Genomic DNA, 24,083 nt, shown 5'->3' with positions numbered 1-24,083 from the left:
TCTATCACGTCTTGTTAACTGACATGCAGATGGTTATCTGATGGTATCCAATGCAGGATATTGCTGCATGTTAATAGTTATCTTGGCTAATGCAATTAAAAACAAGAACAGCAACCCCCAGTAGACCTAGTGCACTGGCAAGGCTGATGCATGTTGAGACTTGAAAAGGTTCTGGAAATTGAAGAGTAAAAGACTAGTTTCATAAATGACAATTAGTCGTACAAAGAACCCCAATAGAAATCTGGCATGTAGAGGCCCTCGAGGAGGTGAATTTGTAGATAATCTTGCATATCTTTTTTTCCTTTTGTAGATTTGTTGTCAGTATCTTTGATCAGTGTATGAGAACCAAGTGTTAAAAATATTTTTGACAATAGCTGTGCTGTGTACTTAATGTTCAGTTTAAAGCACTAGGAAGGTTACTGTTGCTGTATATCAGGAAAGCCAGTCGTGATCTTGTAGTAGCTAAATTGCTATCCAGAGCTGCTTAACCATGTGATTTTTTAACACTAAGAATAACATAATAATAATAATAATAAACAAACAAACAAACAACAACAACAACAACAACAAGAAGCAAACAACAACAACAAAAAAACACCCTGCCTGTCTTCTTAGCCTCATGCCCATACTGCAAAATAGTTTCCAAGGATTGGTGACCCTGTGCCAGCATCTTCAGCCAGAAAGACAAATGAAGTAATTACAGAATCTGTCCATAGGTCTATAATGCAATTTGTAATGGTTCCCATCAAGACACTGTAAAGGGAGAAAACCTCTCTGCTTGCTTAATAAATTATAAAAATCTCATATGAATTCTGCTTTATGCCCATGTATTAGAAAACCTAAAAGATAAAATGATAATAATAATAAAAAAATACTACTTTTGCAGGCAGGTACATGCCCCTTTGCTTCTGTAACTTGGTGGGGATGCTGACCTGTACTCTGGTTGAAGCTGAGGTTTTAGGTTTTTACTCACTTGATCTGGAAGAGCAGCTGTAAGGCTACTTTGGGTGTGTGACTGCACTGAAGTTACTGCACAAGTGCCCATCATGAACCTCAAAGAGAAGACAGTCCCACAGCTGAGGTTATACAAGCCCATAGGGTAATTTCAGTAGGCTTGTATGTAGTTTGTGCAGAAGTCTGCATAGTCACATTGTTGGTGAATAAGGTACACAAAATGGGAGAAGATGCTGTGTTATAGCTGTGCAAAAACATACTAGGTGGAACAGTTTGTGTCTTCTCTCATCTTGGGGTGAAACCATAGGTCTGCTGTAGCCAGTTGGAAGTTGGTCCCTGGCAATGGAGACTGTGACCCTGATGTTCTGAGGCTTTGTGCTAATGAGGCACGCATTTGCCACCAATATAGCCTAGAGACCTGTGTGTTGATGCTTCCTCTGGAATTCCTCACTTTTAGCTGGAGTGAGTGGTAGGAGCTTACCTGGGAAGCCCCTACACCATGGAGCTGTCTCCTGCAGATAGCATTCCCCACATGGGTGATGGGTGGACAACTTACAGTGCTAACAAGAAACTGTGCTGCTTTCTCAGGGCTGAATTCTTTCCTTGGGTGTATTGATGCAATGGCACTGGCTGTGGTGCTGGCTTATACCAAGGGAAAACTTTGCCAATCTGTTTGCTGAGGCCTTGGGAGCAAGTATGGTGTTGGTTCTGGTGTTAGCCAGGGCTCTTTGAGTAGGTAATTAGCTGACCAGTCTCGAAACAGGAACATCCCAAATCCATGCATTTCCTATAGAATTAAAATTTGAGATGTCTAATGATGCCATTCCGTTATTCTTTGAGCTGAGTTCCACTGTTTTGGAAGGGATGGGTGTCATCTGTGTTGCCCTCCACCCTTTGCTTTCCGTTTAAATTCTTTGCATGTACTGACTGTCCTTTCTTCTGTACCTCATGGATATATAATCCATGTGACAGCTATGAGGCACGTTGTGTAGAGAACATGAAGTGGGGGGGAAATGAAAAAATCAAAGAGGGAGAATTATTCAAGCAAATTTGAGCACAGCTTCATTTCTCTGCAGAAAAAAAATAATAAATAAGTAACCCCAAAAGAATTACACACTTGCCAATAGCATTTATTTCTTCTGAGCCCTTCACCTTTCTTGGGATCTAAGTCCTCCATCAGATAACCTTTTAAAATAGATTTTGTTATTGATGTTAATATTATTGTGAATATCATTATCATCGTTTTATATCTCAATGTGGGTATGGCTGTTTCCTCTCCAAGTGAAACACTTAGTATTTCTAGGTACTGCAGCATATTCTCTCTCTTTGAAGAACTTTGTCAATTTTGCATGCTCTCCTCCTGTTTGTCCTCCCTACCTGCAGCTCTGTGCTATTCTGTAACCTTATGTCTGGTAGGGCAGACTAGTGGAACCTTATGTTAGGAAAAATGTGTTTTCCCTTTGAATCACCAGTATTTTGCACATACTGCCTCCTTCTGACCCCAGGACTGAGAAGTTTCAGTTTGTTTCCAAACTGAGACCCCTTATTGGCAATGTGTTGTAATGCATGAAATTTATTTTACTGGCCTGACCTTATTTTTGACCTTTTTTCCCCCTCTTGTCTTCTGCAAATGCAAATGATGCATGAATTGAAATCCCCTTAAGCCTGAACAGGGGAGAAAATTCTAAAATCAAGGAAGGAATTGGAACAGCAGAGCATATCTAGAACGTCTGATACAATGCCTTTTTTATTTTTCAGTCAGTTTGCTCCCAGGAAAACCTTTTTGTGGAAAACAGGTAAAAAAAAAAAAAAAAAAAAAAAAAAAAAAAAAGCTTGCTTTTTAAAAAACAAAATAATGCTTAGCTGTTGCTCTCTATTATTTTGTGTATCCTTAGCTGCTTATCTTAATGCAAAGAGCATTGCGCAGATTCATAATCTATATTATCTGAAGTGTTTTTCTGCTTAAAGAGGGGTGTGGGGCACGGGGATATGGGTAAGGAAGAGTTTGCCTTTCAAAGCTATATTTGAGCAGATAAGTAAGGTATTAGTGCTGCTTTTCCAACACTTTGCCTTTCAATTTAAAAAGTAGTTGTGGTGGTGGTGTAGGAAAAAGCCCATCTAATGTTTTATTTCAGGTGACTAATCTCTCTCTGGAATGCCTTCAGAATTTAATTTATCTTTAAACACCACTCTAGCAGCAGCAGCTGGATGATTGTATTTATGCACCACATTTCTGTTTCTGGTGTTTAACCTGCTTTCCTGTGGGGCTGAGTGGCAGCATTGACTTTACTTGTTGCTTGTGATGGCTGAGGAGCCCCCCAGATTCCACCTGCTTTACTCCTGCAGCGTAATAATGAAATGATAGTATCTGAGCCAAATGTTACTTTGTCATTACTGTGTGATGGTTCTTATGGATGTTCGTTATAATAAATCCACTTAAAGCGCAGGGAAGAAGAAACTGTGTTAATTATGAAGATGTACAGAATACTAAGTGTTAGCTTTGTAGCAGCCATAAATAAGCATAACTGTGTTGAAGATTGTAGAAACTGTGTGCCTTTATGGCAAAAAAGGCTTTCAGTCAAAATATTGGGGATTCCACTGGCTAGTGCTGGAGCAGTGCTAGCCCAACTCTGTCCTATGCAGGTGTTAAAACTGATCATCACTGGCATGAGGAAGGGAAGATCATTTTTTACAGTATTTCTATTTTTGTCCATCCTTATTTTTGTCATTTGTGGGTAAGGCTGTTCCCATGGTAAATGACTGCACAGTAACAGTAGAAAACAGCCTTTCTGATGGAATAGTCCTTAAAGTGGAAGGAGGGGTGTCCCTTAAAGAATGGCCACAGCTACCTAACCACTTTGTCTTCTGAAAGCCAAGGATATTACCTCAGCTGCTGCTTCTTTATCATGACTGTGGAGATAATGTTTTGTTAAAATAAATCAAAATTGTAACAAAGGAACCCTGAAAAAAACAAAAGATGTTCCCAAGTCAGTAAGCTTAGCTACTGTGCTGCTAAGTGTAAGATGGGAACCACTGAGGAATAAATGACGAACTTCATAGCCAGGCCTCAGTTTCGTGTGCACCAAGTCACACACTTGTGTGCAGGTGAACGTGACCAGTTCTGATGTCTGCATGTGGTTCACTTCATTTGAACCTGTGAGCTGGATTACCAGCTTTTCCAGTGTGAGGATACACACTCGGGTGGAGATCAGTAAAAGGCCAGGGTGAAATTTGGACTTGTGTTACCATCAGCACTATTATCCAGAGAGAGACCTCTGCTGCATCCATCAGAACACTGCTTTTTCTTGCTGCATGCCTTACAGCCTGTGGCCAGGTGAAACACTTAAACTCATACTTAGCTCTCTGCATATGAGCAATCTTGTTGATTTACTGTGGTGAAAGTACGTATAGGTTTAAGTGTTTTGCCTCTTTTCATCAGAGAACTTGAGCATTTATCTGAGCTGCAGAGACTTCCAAGGGACTTTGCAAGTACATACAAGTATATGTGGTATTTTGCTGGCTTGTATTTTTATCTTATTAGGTGATATTTTTATTCATTTTCTTTTGGAGGTAGAAATATAGTTCTTTGGCTTCTGAGAACTACCTTGCTTGGTAATGGGAAATAAATGGCCTTCAGCTTCCCTGGTTGACATTTCTTATGTTCTGTTGACTGCGTGTGGGTGGGGTGGGGGGGCAATTTTAGCTTTGGTTCTTTAACTTTTAATCTGGCAAATGGGAAGATGCTCGAAACTAAATGTGACTTTACAGATATGAGAAATTCGTATTACTGTATGTGCTACCATAATCTTTCTTTTCATTTTTCAGTAGGCTCTTGGAAGACAGTAGTATATGCAATGATACCCATAAGAAAAGACAGCTGTTTAGGTTTGTATGGCTTACTATATTTAATGTTTCCCAGTAACTCTCACTTCTGATTCTACCTGTGTCCTCATCAAGGGATACCTTGACGGGTCTGGGTGTGTCATTTTTCTGTCTGAAAGGGAGCACAGAGATCAAAGTTGTTATTCTGCCGATCCTGTGCTCTCTGAGTGGGGAGGTCACAACAAAACTTCCTTTGGCTTTACTGATCATTGGTTCAGTCATCTGCTTGGACTGACACAATTTGGTGGTGACTGTGACTGGTGGAAGTTCATTCTGCTTTGGTTCAGGCATGTTTCACAGACTAGTGCCTAGCCTGACCTTTTTTTCTTTTCATTGTTTTATTAAAAGCTCAAATAAAAATATACTGACTTAAAACTCGTTGAAGTTTTAAATTTAGAGCAGAAGTGTTTTGAAAAGTTTTGTGTCCTTTCCCATCCAAACCCTTGTTCCCTCTGCCTAGAGAACACTCAGATGTATCCCATATCCCAAATGACATCCCGTGACCCAAGGAATCAGTCCAAATTTTCATGGAGAATGCTGGAGCAGTGGAAGACCCAACCTGAGTTCCTCTGAGGGGCTTAGGCAGACTCTCTTCCCACACCAGAAGCACCCACAGGTTTAAATCAACCAGAGTTCACTATAATCAACCAATAAACCAGGACAAATCTTAATCAGAGCAGGCAGAAGTAACAAATGCTTTCAGAAGCATGTTCTTCACCAAGCATGGGGATAGCTAGGTAGAAGTAGGGTGATCACTATGCTCATCTATGCATTGTTGTTTGCATATATAGCAGTGGTAGTCTGTCGCTCTAAGTGTGAATCATTTGTATCACATAATTTCTCACTATGAGGTGCAAGGAGGCAGGTTTATTTGATGTGTACTTGTGTTTGTCAACTGTGCATGTCTGCACAGCAGCCGCAGAGGTGAGAAGACCACTGAAGGAGGAAAAGAGCTGGAGCTGCGTCCCATGGCCACAGGCAGAAAAATTCTCCGTGCTTTAGGCTAGTCTTGATGATCTGAGGGTTTTGGACTAGGCATGCAGGAGTAAGGAGGCATTGAAAATGTCCATGCACGGGCTTTTAATAACTAATATGTATTCAGGTTTGGGGAGCAAATAGGAAATAGAGAACTGGGATATAGAAGCATTAATTTTATCTCCCTGTTTTTTCACTAGAATACAAATATAAGATTTTTTTTTTATATATATACTAAGTTTTAAGCACAAGAATGCAAAAGAATTTGTAAATACCATACCTCTTTTTATTTCCAATTAAATCTGCAAGATAGTTTCTTTTTAAAATCTTTTTCTTTTTTTTTATTTTTTTATTTTTTTTTAATGTTGTTGCTTCTGTGCTGTTTCTCTTTGTGCTTTCCCATTGTCTGGGTATAGCAAAGGTGAACAGGTAAACACTGTCAAATCACATTGGTGTGAGGCTCTGATCACAGGCAAGGAATGTGTCAGCCTGATCTTGTCTTTGACACCCTGCTCCTTCATGTCCTCAAGGACACAGCTTGGCAGGTTCTCCAAGTAGAGAGCAAGAGCTACGTTTGCAAGGAGAAGGGGACTGGGGAGGTGGAGAATAGAAGCAGTCTCATCCTTTTGATTTGTAGAAAGTGCCTTGAGCCTGCAAGGTATTAGAGTGTGAAATAAGACAGAGGATTGGGAAATGTCTTCTAAAAGCCTTCCAAAAGTCAGTGTTATTAGCCTCACTTGGGATAATGGCTGTAGTAGGCATGCTGATTTTGTCATTTTAGCAGCACAATATAAGCTATTCATCACAAGTAAGTCAAATTCTCCTCTGGTTTCTGCTCTCTGCTCCTTTTGCTGTGTTGCCATGCATGGTGCACTGGCTGCTTTACAGCTGTTCAAGGACAGGTAGTCCTTACCTAGGGCTTTTTGCAATTTAAAGTTGGGACACAGAGGAGGAATGTGATCCCAAAACTGATGGGATCTCTAAATGGAGCATTAGCATTGGGGTCATGCTAGGGGCTAAAAGGACACATTTAGGGAAGGGGATTGGATCACTTTGCAGAGCAGATGAAGAGGCAGATGAGTGGCGACAAGCTGCAAAAGAATTGAAGAGGGTGAATGTGAAGACAAGGCCAGAGGGCAGGTGAATTTATAAAGGAAAACTGTACAGTTGATGGACAGCAAAGAGAGAAGGGGTGAGGGAATTTCTGCAGGAGGAGATAATCAACAGGCAATAGAAGTGCTATGTCAGACCTATGTAATATTGCTTCATCAGTCCTGTCTAGTGAAATGCTCTTAGGATATATGCAAGAGGGAAGCAGCAGTAAGTGCTGCTTATACCGCTACAACAGTGTTAAGTTGCTGAAGGTGGATGAGTATTGGGGTCAAATTCCCCCTTCTATGCATGCTTCTATAAGTACAGAGTATTTCTTTTTCTTCAGTAGGCTCACTGCAGAGTACCCAGAGATAGGCTCTGCCCTGTTGTCTTTTTTTTTTTTTTTTTTTTTTTTTTTTTGTGTGTGTGTGTGCATAAATCTATTTTCTGATGTCTGCAGGGGTAACAGAGATAGCTCGGGGAAGGCATCTGGCAGTCGGCAGAGCAGTACGGAGAATGAATTGAAGTGGACAGACCACCAGAGGCCATGGAGCAGCACAGACTCAGACAGTTCAAATCGAAATTTGAAGCCAGCCATAACAAAGACAGCAAGTTTTGGTGGCATAACCGTCCTGACAAGAGGAGATAGCTCATCAAGTAACAAAAGTACCGGCAAACTGTCTAAAACAGGTAGCTAGTACTGTATTGGGTTCACAGTACACTTTGTCATGGGTGATAAGTGACTGTACTGAGCATACCAGATATGTGTGTCTATCTATATATATTCTAGTAGCAATAGTAGGTGTACAAACCCTAGGTGAAGTAGGATTTTCCTGGATTAGAGCATTTGCACAACCTATTCAAACACTATCTGCAATTGTTGTAGCCTCAAAAGGTAGTAGTCCTTTTGAACAAAACAAATTAACAGCACAGATATTACTTTTTTATTAATCTTACTCTTTGTGAATAGGGAAGAATGTTGTATATCTGATGAGAAATCCAATAAATTTTTGTTGTCAGTGCTAAAATACAGACCATCTGTACCACGGAGTAAAGCCTCTTCCAATCTGTTGGCCAATGAGCCAATGTGCTATAGTGGAAGCTGTTGATTCATAGAGGTCCTGTAGCCTCTCCATTTTCTCGTTTGTTTCCAATTAAATGAAAGCCCTATTTAAGGGGACTATGAACCTGGTGGGAATTCTGCATTTATTTGCATTTACTTCATGGGTGCATTAACATATGAGTGAGTCACAGGGTCTGGATCTAAATAATTTTAAGCTATGCCATTAAGCCACTTTATTATATATATTTTTTGTGTGTAAAAGTGCATAATAAATAATGAGTCCATCAGATAATTCTATCAATTTGGTTCACTTGATAAATATTATACAGGGAAAGTGGTAATCAATACTTAGCACTTAGTGTTTTTTCGTCTTGAGAGTGTTTTATGGATGGTACTTAATTTAAGCCCAGTTTATCAAACATAGATTAGTCAGATTTCACTCCTATTCTCCAAATGGTATGATACGTTTTCTCTGCTTTAGGATGCCCAGGAATGGTGTTTTCAGAATAAACTGAGCAAACCTTTGACTTGGTAACTACATTCTGGACCTTAAGATCTCAAACATAGTCACGGATTTTGGTGCATTTCACAGATGGAAAGTCACCAACTAGTCAGGAACCTTCTCTTTCAAACCCTGATGTTCATAAAGATGCTGGGAGCTTTCAGAATAGCCTGCTTGTTTCTTAATGCTTTTATTTTACCTTTCTTTTTGAGACCTTAGACAATGTTGTTGTTTTTTTTGTTGGTTGGTTGGTTAGTTGGTTGTTGGTTTGTGTTTTTTTTTTTATTTAATCTTAAGATTCTCCTTTAGTTTTACTTCACTTCTATATATGTGTAATTCTGTGGAATTAAGACATGAATTTGTCTTTGAATATGTTACAGTATAGGGTTTTGTTTTGTTTTGTTTTACACCTCCAGATTGTTTTTGAGCAGAAGCATACGTAACATAGCACAACCAGTGTGTATGTAGCATTGAAAATGTGCTCCTGTATTTTTGTTTTAAGTCATATAAAGGATGAATAGGCTACACAGTGTAGTCCGAAGTATGCAGTAGACCATGTTTATACTTCCAGGTTTCTTTGCCTCCCATGAAACTTTCATTGCATCAGAATTCAATTTGCTATACATGAATTAGGGAGGAGGCAGAGGTTGCTAATATGCTTTTTTATGTAGTTCACCTTCAGCAGAGAGCAGTTAAAAGTACTTCTCTGCAGCATTATATTGCAGAAGTGCAGGGCATTTACCACCATGTCAGGGAAATCCAGTTTGAATTGTTGAGAAATCTAGTTGCAAAAGACTAATACTTTTAAATAACCATCTTAGTGTTAAACATATTAAAAGGTGCACTTAAGAAGATATATTAAGGAGACATCTCTGAAGCATTCCAACAATTTTAAATGCATCTGCACTCTACAGGCACCAAATCCAAAATTGCTTCCAAATGAAAGCTCTTACAATAATTTTTTATAACGTGAGTGATATTAAAATTCCATGTTTTTTGCAGAGCAATTGTAAGTGGTTTGACTTTTTAAAAGCAAAGATCAGTGTGAAAGCTAGATGAGGCATAGAAAGAGTAAAAAAGAAATTAAATAAAAGGGCCTGGGGGAGAGCAAGGCTGGATATCAAAACAAAGACACATCTTTGAAGCCAGGACACAAAGTGAAACTGTCAGTCAGCCTGTGGAAAGTCAGAGGAAATAATATCTGAACTGCTATTTCTATCCTCTCTGAAATGTTTTTAAATGACATTAAAACAGAAGCAAATGACCTTTCAAAAACTAATGGAAATATGTCTTGTAAGGGTTCTCTCTCCACTTAAAAAGAAAAAAAAAAAGATGCTGAGCGCATTCATACTGCTGTCAGAGCCTCCATGTGTTTTTGCATATGTTTTCCAAGAGGTACTTGAGGTACTAAGCAACATTTCATTTTGCACGTTTCTGTACTAGATCTTCATTACTCTGTAATCCAGTCATAGGCAACAGTAGACATTCTGTAGTCCATAATTACACAGTTAAAGGTCTATCATGGTTTGGGGGTTTTGTTTATTTACAATAGTGATTGAAATGGAATTTCCCAGGTATCATTACAAACACAAGGTATGCTGCTGTGGTAAGACAGAGCTAAATAGACGCTAATTCTGTCCTAGTTTTCATCTACAGAAAGTACTGGTATATTCTTTGAAGTGCTTTATGATTCATAGTAATGAATTTAAAGCTTTTCTGTCTTAAGCATAGTAAAAACAAAATCTGTCTGAAGTCTGCAGTGGCTCAGAATGTTCTTCATTGGCCAAATGATGGAAAATGACAATTTTGAATGTGAAAGTTATTCTACATCAATTACGGTCATCCAGTCTCAATTATGTTTCTCAAGCACGGACTTTAAGGATTTTCATTGATGGCTAACAGCAGCCTTTGAGAATATACATTGTGATGCAATATTAGCAGTGTAGTCTTTCCAGATCATTTCTAATATTGTCATCAGAATTAAATGTTCTGCCCTTAACCTTAACTTTGATAAATCAATAATTGATTTTACATAGCAGAAATAGAGAAACTGAGCACAGAAGGATGTTTGCCTCCTCTTGGGCAAAGACAGATCAGAGAACATGCTGTATAGCAGTGTCTATTAGTCTTATATTTTAATTGCATTCAACTGTATGGTAATAAACGTGTCTAACAAAGGAAATATGCTACTTCATTCTTGCAAACTTCACAAAAGGGTCTGTTTGAAATCCATTGTGTGGCTATTATACCGGTTCTGAGTACTATTTTCATGCACCTGTTGATTGTTTAGAAGGCACTGTTCCACTTAAAAACACAGTTCTTATATTTGAAATAAAGTTTTCTACTTCCATATTTTGCAGCTTAGTTGAGACATAGTTGTATCATTTAAGTCACAATTCAGTACTGAAACGGGGACTTAATAACTTAACAAATCACTACTGGATCGTGTTCCTACAGTGTAGGGACATCCTACAAAACCTTGATTAGTTTAGATTTCCTGTAGGAATAATGGACTTCCCAGGGTTGACTAAATGATGTCCCTATGGCTAACAAAGATGTATCTCTGCAGTCTCTAACCATATCCATGAAGGGAAAATCTAGTTCATAAACCACCATGCTATTTTCTGGCACATTACAATAGCTTTTAGTACATGTTATTAGGAGGTAAGACAAGATGTGTTCAAAAGAAACACGTGCATCTTTATATCTACTTAATTATTGGAAGATATACTGCAATCTTTACTTTCAATAGTGCATTATTTAGCTTCTCTTACTGCATTATTTTCCATTAAATGGAATGCACGTCTGTTGGAGTATATTTCTTTACCTCCCTTTATGAAAAGCTGTCTGTCTTGGGATATTAGCTGTGTTACAGATTCCTACAGATATCTGTAGGAATCATTAACTTTCTTGGAGTGGCTCCAAATAATTGTAGCACTATCCAAACCTCTCCTGTTAGGTGTTGCTACTCCTGTCAGGCGAAGGTGATTATACTGTAGGCATTTCATTACAATAACTTTTTTTTTTTAATGAGATATCCTATAAATTATAACTTTGTATATGGGTTTTGGGGAACTGTATTTCTGCTTCTTTATGATTTTCTTTAATCAGGTATTAGCCTGATAGATCTCGTAACTCCAAGAGAAGTTGAAGGAGTGCTGATGTGTGGGCAATAAATCTTGAACCAACTGTTTCCAGTCATACACTTCGCACCAACTGACTGTACTAAAACATCAATCTTAATTTTAGAAACACAGCTTGCAGAAAGTTGTGTTCACGTGAGCACATACGATTATCATTTAAATAAATAAATAAATAAATTGTAATATACAGAAATGCAAGTGATTTATGAAAGTAGCAAGGAAATATTTCTAAACAGCACTGTACTGTTCCTGAAAATTTGACCAACTAGAGCAAATATTGGGTAGAACTTGTGTCCAGTTGATAAGAAAGGAAAAACTCATCATGGACTCACAAGATGGGCTGAGCAAAGAGGCTGAATACTGAATACTAACCAAAACAAAATAGAGCAAGCCACATCACATTGCTCACTAGAGCTCGAGTACTGGAAAATGAATGGAACCTTCCTTCTTTCCCCCTAAAAATTAAGCTATTAAGACTCTGTGGTGATTCTTCTGTTTCATTCTCTTTCAATGTTCTTTGAACTGCTATATCTGTCAGAACAATTAAATATATTTATATAAATTGGAAATGATGAGAATATGAAGGTGGTTATGTCAGCTGTGAAGCAGTAAGAAAATTATAGGAGAATCTAGAAGTAGCCATCATTGCATACTGGAAAAAGAGGTTGCGTTGTGTAATGGGGGCAAAACTCTAAATTACTCAAAACTTCTTTCAGAAGTATTTAGTAAGACCTTTCGTAATGTGAATCTGAATAAAGTCAGATAGTTCACTTTTTCATTTGCTAAAGTACTGAATGCATTATGTGGTGATTTCTTATTCCAAATTCAGAAACTATGAAAACAGCTAATCAGAGCTACAAAGACAAGATTAATTGGTGGTAATTTCCAAACATCAGTGTTGGAATTTATTTGGCTTAATATGTCTAGACTTAAAACGATAAGAAGTAAGTTGTAGTGTTGGGAAAAGTTAACATAGATTGTAATAATGCTGGATAAATGGTGGCAAGAGTGGTGAAGTAATAACATCTGGGATTATTTTTTTTAAATATTCAGTTAATTGCTGAAATAGTTTTGCACCTTGTTTTCATTCTTTCAAAACTGATCTTCTGCTGCAGGATAGAGCAGTTCTTTGATCTTTTAGGCACACATTTCAAAGCTATCATCTTAGGCAACATGTGATTGTTTTACTGTTCCTGGCTGCCATTTGATGAGTACATCTGAATTCATTACAGTCCTTTGGCTTCTAACATTCAGAAGTTGGTAAAGATCAGTGTGTGATTCTGCCATAAAAACAGCTGAAAGGAAGGGAAAAATTTGAATGTCAGAGCTTCATTTTGTTGTTGTTGTTGTTGTTTTTTGTTTTTAATATTATTATTTTTTATCTTTTAACCTAACAGCATTTCTTCAAATAGCACAAAATGGGGAGAGAAGAGTGAACTTAGGTTTGATACTACTTATAGATGTAGAAATAATAACAGGGATGTGGTAGTGATGGGGGCTATGGAATCTCATCCTGAATTTCCAGGTGGCTTTGTAGCCCATAGAATTCAATAGATGACAGAGAAAAGGAGAAAGTAAAGCAAAACATCAAGCAACATGAAATGCACGTACAATTGCCAGATGAGTCCAGGAAGGGACCTGGTAACTGCCGTAGAAGGAAAATAAAACTCCAGCAAGTGCATTTACATCTGGGAGAAAGATGCCAAATATCACTTGTAGCTTGCTGAGGAGATGACCTCCATGAATATCTCTGCAATTAGTACAAATGCTGAAATCTTTAATCATCCAATAAATAGGACTGTCCCTGGAGGAATAATCTCTCTATTTCCAGCCTCATTCTACACAGAGAACAAAAATTAACTAAAACAGTAAACCAACTTCTTTTGCAAAGACATTTTTTGAAAAAATTGTATTTGTAGAAATAAATATATATATATATATATAGGAAATCACTATGACTTTCTTGATTAGATATTGGAGAAACAGATTTAGTGTCCTACCAATGGCAAGTAGTGCACAGCTCATGAAGAGGATTATCTCTGTCATAGCTACAATACAGAAGTGAAGTTTGAAATGTACATTAGCTTTTAAACAACATTCAATAATGATCTGCAGAAAGACACTGTATGTTTTAGATAATGGGATACTGGTGTGATTTCTTCAGAGGAAACCTGTTTTGCTCTAATTATGAGGAAAGAAATTAATTCCAATATGGATTTGATTAAGAATTGAATCCAAGTAGTTGACTGCTGGATCCTTCTGTAGCATCCCCATTATAAATGCTGTATTTTGGCCTTGAAGTAAGAAGTTTGATGAAACTGAAGTCTGAATTCTGCCTTTCCTTTTAGTTTATACCTGCAGGAAGACCCTAAGAAGGTTATAAAAAATATAAGTTACACAGAAGTAAAATACAAAAAAAGTTGCATTTTTTTCATCTGGAAGGAATCATCTGTATAAGACATTTACTTTCATACCTCTTATGTATTTGCCTTAACATCCTGCTATTAAGGAGCCATTCATCTGAGCCTTACGTTCTCAGAGATTCTTATCATTTTTACAGGACAGAAATTGCAATCTGATCAAGTAAAATCTCTGAAATTTGGAAATTACATTAAGTTTTAAAAGAATGCAGCTCCCTATCCTTCCAGGCACAAATATATTTTAGCACATTTGATTTAGCTTCATTGATCAGCTTAAATAATCTAGGTGCTGAAAAATCAAAGTTGCAGAAATGTTAGGTAGCTGTGAGTTAATGCCACATGTAGCACGGCTACCATGTTATCTGACTGAGAAAGCAGTTGCTGTTTTTTTTTTCCTTGCAGAAAACATTTTTAGTTTCTAACCCTGTGTTTAGCTTTTATACTTTATGAACCAGTACCTTTGCATTCTAAATACATTCTGAGCGATCTGTGTTCTGCTTGATAAAACTGTTTTCTTAGATGCGGAGGAACAGGTTTTGCTGGAGGAAAAAGGGATCTTTTGAATTGTTTAAGTTCATCTGAATACTGAGCTCAGTGGGGAGGGAAAACTCCACTTCTACCAGCTGGGCATAGACTAGTGCTTGCCTTTGCAATATGTGTATGCGATGTGTTTGATGGAGACTTGGGAACTTCATAACTGTGGTTGTGTCTCTCTGTTAGGCTCAGAGTCTTCCAGCAGCGCTGGCTCCTCAGGATCCCTGTCACGAATACATCAGCCTCTCCAAAGTGCACCTCTTGTCCCCGGGGTGACGGCCAGCTCTTCAGGCACCGTGTCCTACCCTGAGAATGGGATGAGTGGCCAGGTGGCACCCAACAACACCAGCTATATCATTCTTCCACTTGAAGCTGCGGGGATACCACCTGGCAGTATCCTGCTCAACCCACACACAGGTCAGTCCGATGCTCTCCTGCCTTGTACTGCCCTTCAGTGTTTCTGATGGCATCTGGGAACTCAGCAAATTCCGTGTTTCTAGAAAGATTTTCTGGTGGAAAATGATAGAAACATAATACGGCCTGGGTCTGCATGAGTATTTTCATCTTGTAAAGTCCTGGCACTCCTTGGCTATGAATTCTCTGAGATCCCATTACCTTTAGTAAATGTTGATGCTCTTCCATATCAAGCATGCTGAAATATGGTGCAACTGAATGAAGTCTGATGCTCAAAGTTTTACAAATTGTGCTTAGCATTAGAAGAATTTCAAAAGGCTTAGATGCTGCTTTTGAATTAGCACTTCAGAGTTGATTTACTTATGTAAGCTATGTGATTAGCAATTGTATTTAAACTGGAAGGTTTGTGATAAGAGAAAGTTTTAATCTCCTCAGTTCTGCATTGTTCTGGTAGTTAACAGAACTGCAGAGCACAAGCAAGACACTCACTGTCATCTAAACGCTTTAGAAACCACTCAGCTTGAACCCGAGTGCTTGTTGAAAGTTTAAGGCAATTTGTTACCTCCTTGGTCCAGATGAACCTTAAAAAGGTTCACAGAGGTTGAGACTGTGATGCCTCTTCAGTGTTTTTGCAGTATTTCCGTGACCATGACTAGCTGTGCTGTCATCCTTAGATGAGTTATGCTGGGTTTAAAATAACAAAGCATACAGAGCACTGAATTTTCCCTTCTGCTGGGAATTGAGAGTTCAACTCCAAAATATTTTTTTTTCAAAATCTTTAATAGAGCATTCAAGAGCTTTTTATTTGAGGATTATTACTTAAAACCAGTATTTCATATATATTACACCTCTCTGTTATGAGATCTTGATGCAGATGTGTAAAGCTGATCTGTGAGTCCACTACTAAAAATATTCTTTTAGTTAGAGTGGAGTCAAGAAAAACTGAAAGTTGCAGTATTTAAGAAAAACATGCTCTCAAAAAACTGTTAAACCAAGCTTTCCTTAGGCATATACAGATAGAAGCATCTGGTGTTGTATAATACCCATTAGTATTGTCACTAGTCCAGAGTACCTGGTCTTTCCTCTTAGCTTGCCTCGTTGTCTGCAGAGGCATAACCAAGAGCTCCATGTGTGTTGTATGTTTAATATTCAGAGAGTAAGTGGGTTTTGTGCACACGAAATAGTGTGCTGTTGTGTATTTTTTGATTATTTTTTTTCCAAACCGTAAGTTTTGTTTCTGTAGTCCATTTGTAAATATATGCATACCGAAGAAAATGGAGGGAACAAATCCATCTAAGGACTGAAATTCTCAACTTCAATGTATAGCTTTCATGCTGTTACATGTGCTGAAAGTCAGTCTATAATGTAGTATCTATTGTGTTTTTAAAATGCAGCAAAGTACATGCCTCAAATTTGCCACTCCTTGGGCTCAAAATCTTTGCATCTTATTACAGTAACATTACAAAAGAAACTCTGTGGGGAGGAGACATAGAGATTGCCGGATGCTGTGCTTGACTATCAAAGTGATGGATGCTGTCAGAAACATAGATGAAAAGAAGACAGTTTAAAGAAAATGAAAAAAAAGAGCTTTGTTTCCTGTAATGAATAGATTTTCTTTCTTTATGTAATATTATTCTTTAGTTCTTTATTCTCCTCTTGGAGTAGTAGTTACTTCCTATCTTCTCTTTTGATCCTAACGTTGTGTCTTTAAAGATCTTTGCTTCCTTTCACACTACATAGACACTGACTGTGTAAGCCCCTAATGGCACCCAGAAATGTTGTCAGACTCCCTTCTCTCATACTGCTTAGCTCCTTCTCAGGTGTTAGTATGCTTTCTTTTCCATATCCAGTTTCCTTCAACTCCTCTCCTTGAGTTTAGCCCTCTTCTTCCCAAGATAGAGAAGGTTCTGGCTTGCTTTGGAAAGAGACCATTAATGCAGCTATGTTCTTTTACTTTGCATTTCACTCACCTCACCAGTCTGTTTTACTCTTTAAAGGATTCCTCTTGACATGTTATCTGACTTGACCTCTTTGACAGTCTAAGAGCATGTGTGTTTCATTCTCCTTCAAATTGACATCACAGTCTTTGTCCTATCAGGGCCACTTAAGTTCATAACTTAAATATGCCTTCCCTGTTACAATCTGATCTCTCCTTTTCATTTTCTATTTAAAAAAATTCTTTTTAAAAGGTCTTTTTCTCATCTGTAAAAGCATTGCTGGACTTTTTCTCTTCAGTCCTGTCATTATTTGCTGATCCACGTGAAACGTTCTTTATGGTTTCCCTTCAGCATCCCTTCAGGAGCCTGTTACCCTGCTCACCCAGTCTGGCTTCCAGCAGGGCACTTAGTGCTTTTTGGAATCATTTTCTCCATGAGCCTCTGCCATGGTGTTTTTCCCTTTAGACAGCAGTCAGTGACATTTTGGTTACAAGTATTTATTCTTTGCAGCTTTGCACCATGTTATTTGCCAGCAGGGTCACAGCTGATTCTTGAGGAGAAGATAACCTTTAACTAAATTTCCACGATCTCATTTTGTGGCACTTGAATATCCCAAACCCATGAGGAAACACCAATTGGAAGTAAATATGTGTTTTTACAGAATCACAGAATCATCTAGGTTGGAAGAGACCTCCAAGATCACCGAGTCCAACCTCTGACCTAACATTAACAAGTCCTCCACTAAACCATATCACTAAGCTCTATATCTAAACATCTTTTAAAGACCTCCAGGGATGGTAACTCAACCACTTCCCTGGGCAGCCCATTCTAATGCCTAACAACCCTTTTGGTAAAGAAGTTCTTCCTAATATCCAACCTAAACCTCCCCTGGTGCAACTTTAGCCCATTCCCCCTTATCCTGTCACCAGGCACGTGGGAAAATAGACCAACCCCCACCTCACTACAGTCTCCTTTAAGGTATCTGTGCTCTTAGTAAGTATCATTGCAGCCTTCCCCAGTCTCCTAAAGTACTTCTGTGACCTGAGACTTCCAAGCTGAGAGGGAGGAAAACAGGACAGGACATTTCTCTCCATGCTATTTCACCCAGGGTCTTCATAGCAACAAGCAAGAAACCATCTAATGCACAAAACTGACCTCTGCTTGCCTTCTACTTGCTTTGATTGTTACCTTTCTCATTGTGAGTGTGACTTAATCCAGCAAATGTGGAGAGAGAAGGCAAGGTTTCTTTAGCTTGTTCTTCTCATATGGTTCTGACCACAATAAGAGGAAGGAACCAAAAGACAGGGGCTGATGAATAGACAGAATAGGCAGAGACACTACTTCTACCAGAGGTGGTATAAAAACCAGAAATTTGTCATTTTACTATTACTGAGTCACCAGATTCCTCCAGACCTCTCATTTTATCTGAAATATTCCTACTTCAGATGCCTACATTGTTATCACTTTGTGGTTTAAATTTATCATTTCTCATGTAAACATATAATTCCTTTGATTTATGAATTTATAATTTATGTATTTGTCTTCACTTCTATAAAATGAATACAAACTAAGGTCACAAATACATGTTGCCTACAGAGGAAAACCAAAAAGAATTTTTTTTCCTCTGTAAGGCAATGACTTTGGTAAAAATATTTTTTTATAGATGTTAATTTTGCAGGACTGCTTTCCCCAGTTAAAATATCTGAAGCAGAGTTCAGCAACTTATACATTATGTACGTACCAACTTCTGCCAGTAGTGGAAATGTATGTAAAAGATTTTCACAGACATCTTAAGTATTTCTTCCCTGATAACTTCCAGGGCTGCCTCCTGTAATTACTTAGGATACCAGTCTCAAGAGAATAACGCTGTTATTACAGTGTGTAAATAAATTAGTAACAAGGTCTTTTTTTTACTTCTATGTATATGAAGTACAGTGTGTCAAGAGCAGCTATGTACATTTAGCTACTGTTGTGCAGCAATAAAATGTATATGAATATCCTCTGGTTCCAGAGTTCAGTTTTAATATTAACTGATTCATCGCTGAATGACTTCAAGTAATCATGGCACCTGAATCATCTTATAGTCATGGCAACCTTTTATTCACTCTTTGGAAATTAGTACTGCCAAAACAATAATCTGTTATCTGAACAAAAATCTGTTATCTGTTATCCGTGCCTGAAATAAATGAATAAAAACATGGCCAATACTGTAATGAGGCATTGAGAGTAACTAGAACTTTACTGTTGTAGTAGGTCAGTTAGTAATCACTTAGACAAGCTTCTGGGCTTTCACACAGAAAATAGAACATTTTAAAAAGTGTTCATCACTTTTTGATGTTGTTTTGTTTCAGGTCAACCGTTTGTAAATCCTGATGGGACGCCTGCAATATACAATCCTCCCAGCAGCCAGCAGACAATGAGGAGCCAGATGGTGGGACAGTCTCAGCAGCAGCCTTCATCCCAGCAGCCTCAGCAGGTTCAACAGCCACAGCAGCAAATGGCAAGTCACCTTGTCACACAGGTAGGTGTGGAGGCCATTGGAAAAAGAAGTGAAGCTCTCAAGGATATGAAGAACGACAGAAAGATTAGGGTAGGGAAGGAAGCAGCTAGACAAAATATCTTTGAGACAATGGGGCCCATGATATATTTATTCGACGTGGATGAAACAGCTGGAGTAGAAGAATTCTTCTTAAAATTCCATCTAAAGGATGGTTTCATTTTGAAAAAGACCATTAAACTAATTGAAATATGTCTACATAGTCTTTAAATTTATTTTGGAAAAATTGCCATGTACGTGAAAGTTGAAGCATTCAATTTCAGACTAGTTCAATCTGTAGTTCTGTACATATTGTGAAGTTGAGTGAAGTTATGGGAGCTCAGATCTATATTGACTCTTTGCCAGACAACTTTCCATGGCTTGGAAAATAAAAGCATGTATTAATGGTTTCTCCTTTGTAATGTTTAATTACTCTCCCCATTTCCTCTATTTTTATTGGTGTAGGTTTATACTAGTTTTTACTATGAATAGTAAATAGGTTTTTTTTACTATTTTTACTAGTAAATAGGTCTTTACTATTAATAATAAAGCTCTCGGTAAATTTGCTCCCTAATGCTAGTAGACCATTAGCAATACTGCGTAAAATTTTACAGTACTGTTCTCTTTATACATTTCTGCTCTCTCGATAAGAGTTGCGGCATGCAACATAGGTAGAGGTTACAAGAATATTTACACAGACCAAACAGGCATGGAGATTTTCATCACCACCATGCCTGAGGTAGGGTATTGACCACTGTTTCTTAGCTGCAATGTCTGTCAAGCTGAGGGCAGAACTAGAATCCATTAGTGATAGTGTGAGAAGGGAAGGAGGAGAATTTGAACAGCAACTTTTCAAAGTTTACCACTTTGTGGACCTTTAAGGATCCTTGAGAGCTCTGTGTGTGCTTGGCGGCTCTGGCCATTCATACTTCTACAGATTTCTCCTGATGTGGTGTGAACTGCCACAAACTTTTCCCTGTCACTTTCAATAGCAGTGGGGTTGTGTTAAAAAATTCAGGTACAACTTGGGACCCTGCAAACTCCTTTTCAAGTTATATCAGGGCTGGGCTGTAGGTAACCTTCTCTCCAAGCACCCTTTCCCCAACAGAAAGACACATGGTCTTCTGTCTGTGCACCATGCTCTGGCTACAACCCCACTCCTAGCTGGAGCTCTGGAGCTACAGCAGTAGTGGGGAACAGCAGCATAGTTTAGGCACAGTGCCATGGTGCTTCAACTCCTTGGCCCCTGGATGTCTATGGCACATGGCCAGACATAGCCAAGCATGGGCAGCAGCCTTTCAGTCTGACTCAAACTTAATTTTGTGGATTGCATGCCTACTCCCTCAGCATGAACTGCAAAGCAAGCAGAGGGAACTACTCCAGCAAGAATCCTATATTCTACTTGCTCCCAGAGCAACCAAAATCTACAGGGCTTTTTGTGTTATAATTTGGCACAGTTTCATCCCAGCTTATCCTGTGAGACAATGTTTAAATTTAGTGAAATGCTCCGATTTTACTGGGTTTGGACTAATGCTTGTGGTTTTTGTCTTGATTTGGTCTCAGCAGTTTTAGAAGAAGAATGTGGTAGCAAACCTGTATAAGATTCAAGGTAAATGATAGATTAAAATAAAAGGAGTAGTAAAGCTATTCCAAGGCAATAATGCTGTAGAGAATTGTTCTTTTGCTTGGATGAAATGTGCTTTGAGCTGACAGACCTCTCTCTTGTTAATTTACAACCTGTTTTTCTCTTTCTAGCTACTGTGTTCTGCCAGAGCAGCTTTCCAATCAGTATTCCTTTGCCTATAGCACACTCAAATGACTTAAATCAGTCATTATCGGCAAAATCCACATACTTACACTGTGTTGCTCTTCTATTTTATCTCAGAAAATTAAATGTAGAATCTTAATTTTGGTTTTGCTTCACATCAGTAATAAGAGGGTGTAGCTGTGGCTTCATTTACTCTAACAGCCATCAAATATAAGAAAATAAGCAGAAATTCGTAATAAAGAATTGTTTGTGAAAAGATGAATCAAGGACTAAAATCACAGTACCTGATCTCTTGTACTGTACTGGTGATTAGTCACCTGTATTTTCAGAGCTGTGTTTGAGAAAGACCTTTGTTCTCAGTAATAGAGTTTGTTGTTGCTGTTCTCTCTCTCTAAGTGGGTTGTACTTATTGCCTTTTGCTGTGTTTATTTTGCAGCCTGTTCAGGCCATGCAGCCATCTTCTCAGTCAGTCCAATATCCAGCAGTTTCTTATCCTCCCCAGCATCTCCTGCCAGTCTCTCCAACACAGCAGTTTTCTGTGGTACTAAAGACTTTTGTATTTTCCTTTACTTGAAGTTGTGCTTGTGGGTGCATGAGTGTGCTTGAGAGCCTCAAGGGCTTGAGACCACAAGGGACTTCCCAAAATGAGACCCCCATCTCAATCCCTTTTTGCCTTAACACTTTTGATACTGACAAGCATTTTGTAAGAGTGTATCCACTGATTCTAGTTATCCAGCCTGGGCAATGAAGTTAGGAGAAGGGTTCTCTACCTGGTTACAGGAACCTCCAGAAAATACTCTGTTGCGCCTGTGTTAGGAACATGTCTCTCCCCACTTCGTCAAGGGAGCTTAGATAGTTAACTTGAGTATTTGAGATTTAGACATTTTATGTCCACAAATACAGGAGAAGAGAACTCTAGGACATCAATATACTAAAACTGCTGCCTGGATTTATTCCCTGATCATACCAGAGCACTTGGAATTGGGTATTGATGAGCCGGCTGCAAAAGGTGTGATATTATCATGTATCATGATAAAGCAGTAATGGCTCATATATAATAAAAATAGAGTACACTTTTGGAGTTTCAGTCTGGCTTAGTGCTTATAGGACTAAGTTTACACAGTTGTAAAATGAAGCTGATATTTTAAGAGGTGCTACAAGTTTTTGTTTTGTTTTTCTTGTTATTCTCTCTCATGCTGGTAATATTGTTTAAGGCTGATTTTTTCCAAGGTAGAGTTGTCACCTAGTTATAATAAAAGATGGAAACAAAGCCGAACAGATCCCTGCAGCTGGAATAGTATTATTAATTCCTGGTAGATGAACAGTAAAAGACAAGAAAAAAAGACCGCTGCTGAATGGAAGATGGATATCTCAGTGCTAGTTCCCATGAAAAGTATCCTGCAGGCATCTCAGGTTGTTCTAAGTGGTAGTAATACCTCGGCTGATAGTTTTAGCAGCTAACTTAATAGTGAAGCTTCACCTTCTTTCTGAAATTGTTTTCATAAATGCTGAACTAGTGTCCTTATCCATTATATTATACATACAGTGTGTTAAATTGTAGAGTTTTGAAGTTCTTGGTCTCTATTGTGTAAATCCAGAGGCATTCCAGGTGCAGTAAAGTTTCTCATTGAATTTATTTGCAATCATTTGCCATCCAGGTAGTCCATGTACTAAGTTTTTAAAGAAACAACTTCAAATAGATGACTTATGTGCCTGAATATAAACGTAGGGTGATGCTAAATTTAATAGCGATCCTTTCTTTTGTCACCTGAAGTTCTGGCTAAGAGTGTTTAAAAATTAGTTTGCACATTATCTTTTTGCAGACTGGAAGGGTGAGTCTCTGTGTAACAAGTGCTTGTTGCAGTGCTCTCTGCAGAAACCCTTTTTTCTATTTTGAAGTTTCCTGTCATAAGTATATTGTGTGGAATGGTTTTGGAGAGCGAAGCACCACAGGGATGTCAACACAATCAAAGAGGCTTCACTTAAAAATAGATTGGGTGTTTTAAGTAAAAGTAATTTTTGTATTGCCTATTCCTTGTCCCTGAGGAGGAAATAAAGAAGGGACTGTAGTCTGCATATTAGCACGCACTGTAGTTTTATGATGAATTTATTACTATACAGAATACATTTTAATGTTGGATATTTAAGTCTTGCAGTATGGGCACAAATGAAGATGCATAGAACCACATTTGTAAGTCTTTGACCTCCATAAAATAAACTTGAGGGTTAATTTTGTATGGATATTTTTGCAAGACTGAACAGATACTGTCTAGAATCCTCGTGTCATTACCAGGATGTAATGAGACTTAGGTCCATTGGCTTAGTTTGGTATGTTCATCCTACCATAGATTTTTCCTCCTCTCCAGTCAAATAAAATACTTGTTTCTTTTCAACGCTGAATAAAAAGTCTTGAAATAGTAACTGAAGGCTTAGCTTTTTTTTTTTTTTTTTTTTTTTTTTTAACCTTCTCTGTGTTTGCAACCTTGGATTTTTTCAAAACAGTCCAAAAAGGAAAAGGTCTGCACCTGAATCCTACTGAATTCCTCTTGGGATCATTTTGAAACACAGGTGAAATTGCCAGCATGTCTTTGGCTGAGGAATTCTGTGGGGAAGAGGTATTCATCATAAAGTTATTCTTGTGCCCTTTATACTGAAAATGTCATCTTCTGAATGCTGTAAAGTTCACTGTCATTTAGGGTGAAAAAAAAGGGAGTGGGGAGGGTAAAAGCCAAAATAATTGGCTTTTGTGCTAATCATCTTGCAGCCCAGAAGTCTTGTCAAAGCTTTTATAGTCATTTTCATTTTAATTGCCTTCATTTTTGGTAGATATTCATGCAAAGTTTAGCACTTACTAGAGCTGAGC

General features: G+C 38.2%; 1 protein-coding gene across 20 annotated transcripts in view; it reads left to right on the top strand.

The window, feature by feature from the left end:
• Positions 1-24,083, top strand: part of ARPP21 (cAMP regulated phosphoprotein 21) — a 152,709-nt gene that overhangs the window by 73,120 nt on the left and 55,506 nt on the right. For 11 of the 20 annotated variants that reach the window (XM_084511656.1, XM_084511654.1, XM_084511658.1 and 8 more), the window contains 6 exons: positions 2,713-2,750; positions 4,780-4,839; positions 7,364-7,596; positions 14,752-14,982; positions 19,268-19,437; positions 21,657-21,761. In XM_084511656.1, the coding sequence (XP_084367782.1) occupies positions 2,713-2,750; positions 4,780-4,839; positions 7,364-7,596; positions 14,752-14,982; positions 19,268-19,437; positions 21,657-21,761 (837 nt within the window). The remainder of the gene's footprint in view (positions 1-2,712; positions 2,751-4,779; positions 4,840-7,363; positions 7,597-14,751; positions 14,983-19,267; positions 19,438-21,656; positions 21,762-24,083) is intronic. The other 9 variants (XM_084511649.1, XM_084511645.1, XM_084511642.1 and 6 more) reach the window with 4 other exon arrangements.

The sequence above is a fragment of the Aythya ferina genome (assembly GCF_964211825.1).
Source record: "Aythya ferina genome assembly, chromosome: 2".
Classification (NCBI taxonomy): Eukaryota; Metazoa; Chordata; class Aves; order Anseriformes; family Anatidae; genus Aythya; species Aythya ferina.
Note: the sequence above shows the minus strand (reverse complement) of the source record. Positions and strands in the feature narration are given on the sequence as shown.